This window comes from Cydia splendana, chromosome 4 (assembly GCF_910591565.1).
Source record: "Cydia splendana chromosome 4, ilCydSple1.2, whole genome shotgun sequence".
In the NCBI taxonomy this organism is placed as follows: Eukaryota; Metazoa; Arthropoda; class Insecta; order Lepidoptera; family Tortricidae; genus Cydia; species Cydia splendana.
Window position 1 is genome coordinate 17,439,957 of NC_085963.1, and position 9,252 is coordinate 17,449,208.

The 9,252-nt window shown below is 39.4% G+C and overlaps 1 protein-coding gene across 1 annotated transcript; it reads left to right on the forward strand.

The window, feature by feature from the left end:
- The first annotated feature begins 2,534 nt into the window (after nucleotides 1–2,534).
- On the forward strand, nucleotides 2,535–8,923 carry LOC134789527 (uncharacterized). Its single transcript, XM_063760101.1, has 5 exons — nucleotides 2,535–2,907; nucleotides 5,499–5,645; nucleotides 7,237–7,329; nucleotides 7,821–8,037; nucleotides 8,446–8,923. Exons 1-5 carry the CDS (start codon nucleotides 2,838–2,840, stop codon nucleotides 8,702–8,704), a joined length of 786 nt encoding a protein of 261 aa, XP_063616171.1. The 5' UTR covers nucleotides 2,535–2,837; the 3' UTR covers nucleotides 8,705–8,923.
- Nucleotides 8,924–9,252: the final 329 nt, after the last annotated feature.

Consider the following 9,252-nt stretch of genomic DNA (forward strand, 5'->3'; position numbering starts at 1 on the left):
TGTTACATATATGGCGATTAATTTTTTTTGTAAAAATCCGACAAAACTTGATATCGAGCAACCGAGACAGCTACGAAATAGGTACAATGTCTCGGCACCGTCCTAAAAAAACTAGCTGAGGAGACCCGTGACCTACCTCAATAACATAAATATGGAACGACAGAAACACTAGTGGGTCTAAAATTTTGCCTCTTTTATTTAATTGCCTGTCCAACAAGCGTTTATGAGCGAGATTGACGCACCACACGATAGATGATAAAAGTGCAACTAGTCGAATGTACAAGCCAATACCTACATTTGCGTCGTGCAAATGATGCCTTTGATTATCCACACTAGTTCTTTCGATTTCCCTATAAAATTTGTTAGGACTACCAAAGCAGCATATTTATTTAATCGTATGGCGTAGGTATTCATATTGATACGAGTATATGCAAAGAATTGACGCGTTAAGATAAGATGCTCACGTCGGATGCCAAGGGTAGGTATCCTTAAATACAGCATTACGGTATAAATGCTTCAATCCCTAAAGTATTTAATAAGCCTCACATCAACAGACACGTAGAAAATATTTCTCATCTCGACATTTATAGATAATTTTCACCCTTTTGTGTTTGCCAAATTGTCATGACATGAAAGAGGCACCCCACTCAGTGCTATAAGAGCGCAGAAACAGCCAAAAAATATAAAGTATGCCCGTATAGGTATTTCAATATGTAGAACGCAGTCAATCTTGTTTTCATTTTTATCTTTAAAGCTAAAAATCGGCTCATTGAAATGGCTTTTCACGTCAAAACCAAGGGCCCTTTTGCCTCGACAGTCAGTCCACCCGATTGTGTAATAAATATAGACCGTAGGAATACGATCACCCTCGTATGTACCTACCTAAGAGAGAGCGAAATAGCAGACCAAGCTAGCTGACTATGGAATAGTATGGAATAGTTTCATCGGAATTTCTAGAAGCTCCACGGACGAAAGTTCGTTTATGTTGAAAGTAGAAAAAAGAAAATTGTTGTTGAATTTGATTATTTAGGTGGTAATAATGGTCCTAAACTAGAGCCTATTTTAGATTTAAGCTGCTTATTCATTTCGTTTAGTAGTAACACTGTATATATCTTGTATGTAAATAAATTATTTTAATTAGTAAAAACTAATGGTAGGTTAATTTGAACATTAAAGTTTCAATGTGAGATATATTAGGGCGGGAAATAGGTATGTCTAATTTTATATGTTCAGGAGCGTGAATTATAGGTATTTAAATGAAAAGCTGACGTCAAGTTTCCCAAAAGGTAACAATAACCATAATATGACCTCTATCCGGATCTTGTTATACAACGACTTTACCATAACCATGTCAAAATGACGCGTATAGGACGGGCGCCCAGCGCTGCGACGGTCACTTTCTACAAGAGAAAGTAGTCAGGATCGGCCGAGACTTGTTTTTATTTGTTCTACCAATTCCACTGGCTTGGAGAAATTGTTAGCAAGTAAATACACTGCTAACTATTACATACAAGTACCATGCTAATTTTACTGCTGCAAAATATTACAGGCCATGCTAATATTTGACGAGGTGGTAATAAATATTGAAATGAAGAATAAACATTCAGTATTCTTAGAAACGTGGAAATTAATTTGAGGATTTCTTCCAAGAAAATATATGTAGGAATAGTAACTGTAAAAAAACATATCCAAAGTATAAATTATAGGTCTACTGTTGACGATTAGCTTCGGACTGGTTGGAGGTTGGAGGAAAATGTAATAGGATACATAAACTAGTTTTAGCTCCAAAATTCAGCTACCTTCATTACGAGATTCAATACGAGCCATTAGACACACTGCGCTGTGCTATCGCACAGGTGGCTAGGCTATATGTGGCCAGTGATCGGACGTTGACCTCGATGTGGGGCAGTGGGCCGTACTGCACTGGACGTGCAGCGGCATGCAACTCGGAAACAATCGGGCCTTCTTCAAACTAATGGTATCTACGTGGTTAATTAAGGGGCCAGGAGAAAGCTGGGAGGAATAATCAGTAGAGAATGGCTGAGTAAATGTTAGTATGAGGTTTAATCGCATTAAATTGCTCTAACAATTATACAATTTTAATTTGATAAAAATAATTATCCATGGTTGGTTAAAGTAGACCTCCAACTAATAAAATATTAATTTTGTTAATTACTAATTTTACCATAATAGGCTGTTAGGGAATGAATACACAGATATATCTTCAAACATTTTTTTTTCACTCCTGTTAGCAGCTAACATGTATGTATGATGTGTTAAGTAGTGAATTAATTAGGTTAAAAAAGAAGCACCCGTTTATTCGGATAAGGGTTCCATTAGAAACAGCGTCTAAACTTTAAAGCCCTTAACTTTGTGTAAGCCCACTGGAGACGCGTGGCGTGGCCCTAAATGCTGTATTTATTAACTTTAACCGAAATCTCACTAAATACCTAATCTATATTTTAATTTTCTTCGTTAACTCATACGTAAAACATAATAGCATCCCAAAATAGAACTATTTACATAATTACGTAATTCAAAAGTTACCTGCTCGTGGGTAACCAACCCAAACATTTACGTAAACGAGGCATAATCCGACCGCTTTCTCGATGCATCTCACCGGTGCATGTCATTATATATTGCTTTATGCTTTATTTAAATTTCACCTTCTATTGTGAGGTGAAACGGGCTGGAGCGAGATCGGAGGAAAGCAGTGTTCGCTCGGCGTCGGCGACGACCGCCTCTTCCAATCCTACCGCTCACGAAGCCTGCCTACTTACCGCGCGCAAGATTGAAAAAATCGTATTCATAATTCCTGATTAGGTACATTAGTCGATATGTCGGTCAAAGTTGCTCTCGCGCTGGTTCTAACGATAGCCGGAGTGGCACACTCGGCGAGCATTTTAGGTGAGTACTTTGTTTGATTAGTAAGTACTTAGCGTTCGCGACGCGTCGGCAGAATTGATACGATGAGTTAACTAAGTAGATGCTTAATGAGAAAGCGTGAAGTGAGATTTTGTATGCACATAGTTTAACGGAGTTTGTACTATTGAATAATGGTTTGATGACTGTGATTTCTTGTACGTGACTCTAAATGTATTATCCAATATCAACTTTTTCTGTAAACAAACGTTTTAAATGAACTATGTTTGGCATGTCATTCCTTCTATTTTCATCGAACACGCATATTGTCTGCTTTCTATTACTTAAGTATTATATAAATAATGTTATAAGATTTATTTTCTAGTTGATACTCGTGGCATCATTACCTACTGACTATAATTATATGGTTAATGAATAGATAATTTATTAATTACGGCAAAAATATCGCACATATTACCTAATATACCTTGACTACCGATATGTTACGTATGATATAACTAAGAAAGCGTTAAGTTTCATGCTTCATAAACATTACTGTCACGCCAATTTTACGACCATACCTAACTTACAGGAAGATTAATCAGCATAATCTCATGAATGTTTATAAAAATGTTAATATTAATATCTCTATGTATAATATTTGTATATACCTAATACACCTAAATCACTAATATTGTTTTTATCTGAAAACATTCTAGATCATCGACATAAAGTCTGGCTATCGAAAGTTACACCCCTGAAATGTATTCATGCGGCAAATCTATTCAACATATTACATATTCCTTGTTTATAATGTATTCTAATATCAAATAATATGCAGGCGGTTACGTTATACATATTTTAGGATAGGTAGTAAAAAAGTTTGAATCGTTACAGTTGTTACACAACTAACAACACCATGACCAACATCACAACACGCACAAAAAACAATGGTCCGGACTTTCATCAACCTTCATAATAGACACAAAACGAAACCCAAGCGCGAGTGAAAGTAGAAACTGCATGCGTGAAAGTGACCACTAAATATGCAAGTAATTTTGGACGTGTAAGAACTACGAATTGTACGAAAATTGAGGAATTGGATGGATTGTAATGGGTGCTTTAATTATGATTCTATTGATAGATCATTTGAGTCGTGCTTCTACGTGACTACAATATTATTTATGAGTAACTTTTCTAGAAAAGTTAAAGTGAAACCGTAGAGCGAGGTTTACACTAGCAAGAACTTGCGTGCAATTTTCATTACATTGCGGTATCTGATCAAACTTTTGAATGTAGATTACCTTAGTAGTCGGCAATGTAACGTAACTACATAAATTGCATTCAAATTCTTGCTAGTGTAAGCCTCGCTTATGGGGTGTGTAAAGGCCGAGCCACACCGGCTGCGTGTGCAGCACGCTGCGTGGCGTGCGCTGCGTGACGTGCGCAGCACCCCTGTCACACCGGGTGACGCGCACGTCACGCAGCGCACGCCACGCAGTGTGCTGCACACGCCACGCAGGCGCACGCTGCAGCTCAGTCATGCGTGCAGTAAAATAAAATACGCCTGCGACAGTACCTACATCATGTTATTATAACTCCCGTTGCAAATGGAAGCAGCTCAACTAGTGCCGCCATTGCAATTAGAGGAAAAAAATGTCTCATATTTGAATCGAGATAATTGAGAGTACATAATATTATTCACCAACGCACAATAGTTCACAATACAACAACCTTGTTTTCCAATAGTATCGTTAATACCTAACATCGATTTGTTCCCACAGGCCAAATAAAATTTTTATAAGACGTATTTTTTGTAATCTTTGTGCTATGTTGTAAATATACATTCGTATTGACGAACGATTTTAATTAGTTTTTCTTTTATCACTGAATCCATATTAAAAACCAGCACGCGCACCGGCCGAGTTGTAAATAAATACAAGCGAGCTGCGCGTGTACACGCACAGCACCTATGCAGCACCGAGCTGTGCGTGTCCGAACCTGCTCGGTTCGCCCTCTCATAGGGAACGCAGTTAAACACAACGTCAGCACTGCACGCAACGAAGCGACGTTGCCGCTCCGCTGCGTGGACGCGTGCACGCAGCACGCAGCCGGTTTGTCTCGTCGGAGCTGCGTTGCGTGCAAGTCACGCGTACGCGCACGTCACGCACACGTCACGCAAGCGGTGTGTCCTCTCGTATGAGTTTTCGTATTATACAACGCATCGGGACGCGTACGTGCACGTGCACGTCTACGCACACGCATCCGGTGTGGCTTGGCCTTAAGTATTCTAAAATTAAAGTATTCTGAAAATCTTATTAAAATTTCACTAGCTTCTACTTCTAACATTCAGTGATGGATGAACTCTTTTTTTTAATACTACGTCGGTGGCAAACATGCACACGGCCCGCCTGATGGTAAGCGGTCACCGTACCTACCCTATGGATGCCTGTAACTCTCTTAACACACCTCGTCAAGCATAGGTTTTGTAATTTAAGGGCTAAATCTTAAACCAACGATTCTGACAAAAGATAAAGTAAAATTTAAAGAAGGAAAGTGCTACAATGTGAATAGGCTGCCTAAATATGTAACCTTGAATATTACATATTAAAAACTCATTCTCAATTTATAAACAGATTTCATAGACAAAGACGTAGCTAAAAGGCTGATCGACACGCCGGAAGTCCGCAACGAGCAACCGAACCGCAACTGCATGTGCAAGGGACCGGCGTGCGTGTGCTGCGTCGACTTCAACATGACTCTCGTGGACTTGGGAGGACCAGGTACATAGAGTTAGACCAAGACTGCAGCGATTTTCTAGCACTTCAACATGGCTCTCGTGGACTTGGGAGGACCAGGTACCTAAGACAAAGACTGCAGCGATTTTCTAGCACTTCAACATGACTCTCGTGGACTTGGGAGGACCAGGTACCTAGAGTTAGTCAAAGACTGCAGCGATTTTCTAACACTTCAACATGGCTCTCGTGGACTTGGGAGGACCAGGTACCTAGAGTTAGTCATAGACTGCAGCGATTTTCTAGCACTTCAACATGACTCTCGTGGACTTGGGAGGACCACGTACATGACTCTCGTGGACTTGGGAGGACCACGTACATGACTCTCGTGGACTTGGGAGGACCACGTACATAGAGTTAGACAAAGACTGCAGCGATTTTCTAGCACTTCAACATGATTCTCGTGGACTTGGGAGCACCAGGTACATTAGAGTTAGACCAATACTGCAGCGATTTTCTTGCACTTCAACATGACTCTCGTGGACTTGGGAGGACCACGTACATAGAGTTAGACCAAGACTGCAGAGATTTTCTAGCACTTCAACATGACTCTCGTGGACTTGGGAGGACCAGGTACCTAGAGTTAGACCAAGACTGCAGCGATTTTCTTGCACTTCAACATGACTCTCGTGGACTTGGGAGGACCACGTACATAGAGTTAGACCAAGACTGCAGCGATTTTCTAGCACTTCAACATGACTCTCGTGGACTTGGGAGGACCAGGTACCTAGAGTTAGACCAAGACTGCAGCGATTTTCTTGCACTTCAACATGACTCTCGTGGACTTGGGAGGACCACGTACATAGAGCTAGACCAAGACTGCAGCGATTTTCTAGCACAGAGCGCGGGAGTGTTATATTAAACGTCATTTCATAGACGTTTGACGTTTATGATCTAGAAAATCGCTGCAGAGTTATTTTGGTGTAACTTTACTAACTCTACCTAATTAATATAAATTATATTTTAATTGTCCCGTTTACTTTGCTTGTTTTATACTCGGTTACGCTTAAATAGTTAGTCCCAAGAAATGAAGACCGGTTTTTCAGAACCTACTTCTACAGGAACTTTCAAAATGAAAGGGATACTAAACCTTATTAAGTAAATTGATAATTTATCTGCAAGCTTTATTAAGAGAAATCAGTAAATAAAAAAACCGGCCAAAAGCGAGTTGGTTCCGTAATCACACATTATTGTAAGAGATGGAGATAATTATACTTCGGCTGATCGGCGTTATGGAAAAAAACCGGCCAAGTGCGAGTCGGACTCGCGTACGAAGGGTTCCGTACCATTACGCAAAAAATGGCGAAAAAATCACGTTTGTTGTATGGGAGCCCCACTTAAATATTTATTTTATTTTGTTTTTAGTATTTGTTGTTATAGCGGCAACAAAAATATATCATCTGTGAAAATTTTAACTGTCTAGCTATCACGGTTCATGAGTTACAACCTACCCTTTGGGTACGGAACCCTAAAAATGAAGTTTCTAAGCTGCGTTTCGTTGTTCTAAGCCTATAATTATAAAACTAAGAGTAAAATATCAACTTCCAAGCAACTAATTTTCATCATTTCTGAATTTCAGGGTGTGTCCACATGAAGTACGTGTCTCCAGAGGAAGGGTTTTCAGTCAATGTTTCTTATGGCAAAAATCTTATCCACAGCTCGAAAATTCAAGGTAAATACGAAACATTAACTAATTAATAGTTTTCTTCTTCTTGATCATTGCTGCTTTTGATGAGATCGACGTTTGTTATTAGGTGGGAAATGTAAAAAAATAGTCCCTTGAAATACCCTAACCATTTTTAAATAACTTACGGCCACTTGCACCATTAACTAACCCGGAGTTAACCGGTTAAACCTGGAGTTACCATGGTTACCAGTACAATTTGACACTGGGATAACGGTTTAACCGGTTAACCCCGGGTTAGTGGGATGGTGCAAGTGGCGCTTAATAACGTCTTTTATTTGCTCTTTTGTCTTTTTACTATAAGATATTTTCCTTGGGGAGTAATAACCATGGTCACCATCGTTAATCGTTAACGCCATCGAAAATTTAAAAAAGCGGAATGATAGATGTGAACGAATAGGCATGTTCTCATTCCTATACATTTTTAGCGTTAAGTAGCATTATTAAAATTATTATAAATAATTTCTTTTTATTCTCAGGAGCTAACCCCGCTCCAATCTGCTTGGAAGTTTTCGGCAAATTCGCCCAAGTCTGCGCGAAGTTCAGTGACCTGGCGCCTACGGCCGACGGTCTGCGGGGCTGCTTGGAACTAGAGCCCCGTCTGTTAGGCGAGACTCAGCTGGAGTTCCCCATTGGTTGCTTCAAGTCTACTGCTGGAGGAATGGAGATGGAAGACCCGCCAGCTGAGACCGAAGAGTAAGTTTTTGTAATTTGCTAGTTGATTTTTCTTTAATCAATTACTCAACGACATGTTATCATTTTATCTATAGATGACAATTAATGAAATTATGATGTACCTAATGTACCTATTGACATTACATCATCTATACTATACGATTTTTTTTTGCGAGTATGTTAATATCTGTTCGGGACCAACTACGTTCAGTTCAATTAAACGAAAAGTCAAAAATTATCGTCAAAGTTGGACATTCCAAACAAAGCCGTTTAAGAGACTCATACCAAACTCATACTAAATACCAGCAATAAGTGATGTCAGCATCGCGTGTTCTAACAACCCTAATTAGCTGTGGTGATATAATTTTCCATTAACATGTGAAGAACCTAAATTTATAATATTTACTTAGAAATATTATTCGTTTCCAGGACCACCGAACAAAACACCGAAGAGAATACCGAAGAAACCGGCGGTTTCGATGCTGAAACCTTCCTACTCGGTGTCTATCAAACCGCTGAGCAGGGCGTCGCCTTCCTTAGCAGCATCCTAGACCTGCCCAATAAACTGAACGCCACTAGAACTACCACCACCTCCACCACCACTACTCAAAAACCAGAAGAAACCAGCCCTGCTGAGGCTTCTCAAAGAAGAGCCCCCAAGAACCTAAAACACCCCAACCAACTGTGATATCCAGATATGACAAACGACTGATCGTATTGTTTACTTCAAACTAAATACGATCGCTCGGGTATTATTAAGAATGCATATCGACAACTCAGTCCTATTTTAATACTAAGTACAAAACAGCATTTTTGATGTTCGCTTTTCGCACACGGAAAAAAGCTTCCGAACTGAGCAAGGTTTCCTATTTATTATGACTATTAAGTATTAAGAGGTTTATTAATAAAATAAATGTTGTAGGTTTCGTATATTTGCATTTGTTTTGAAATAGTTATTTGTACAACAAGAGATCAAAGTTTGATATTTCTTCGAGTGCTTATTTTGAGTCCCGTGCAAGCGAAAGATTCTATAATAGATTCACGAGCGTAGCGAGTGAATCTAATTTAGAATCTTGAGCGTAGTAAGGGATTCAAAAGCGCACGAGATGTAAATAACTTTGATCTCGTGTAGTACACAATATTTTTCACCCTAAGCAGTGAGAACATACTTAGAGGGACAGAGATAATAGAACCCGAGTATATCGAACTTGTATTAGACCCCGCATTTAGAAATGA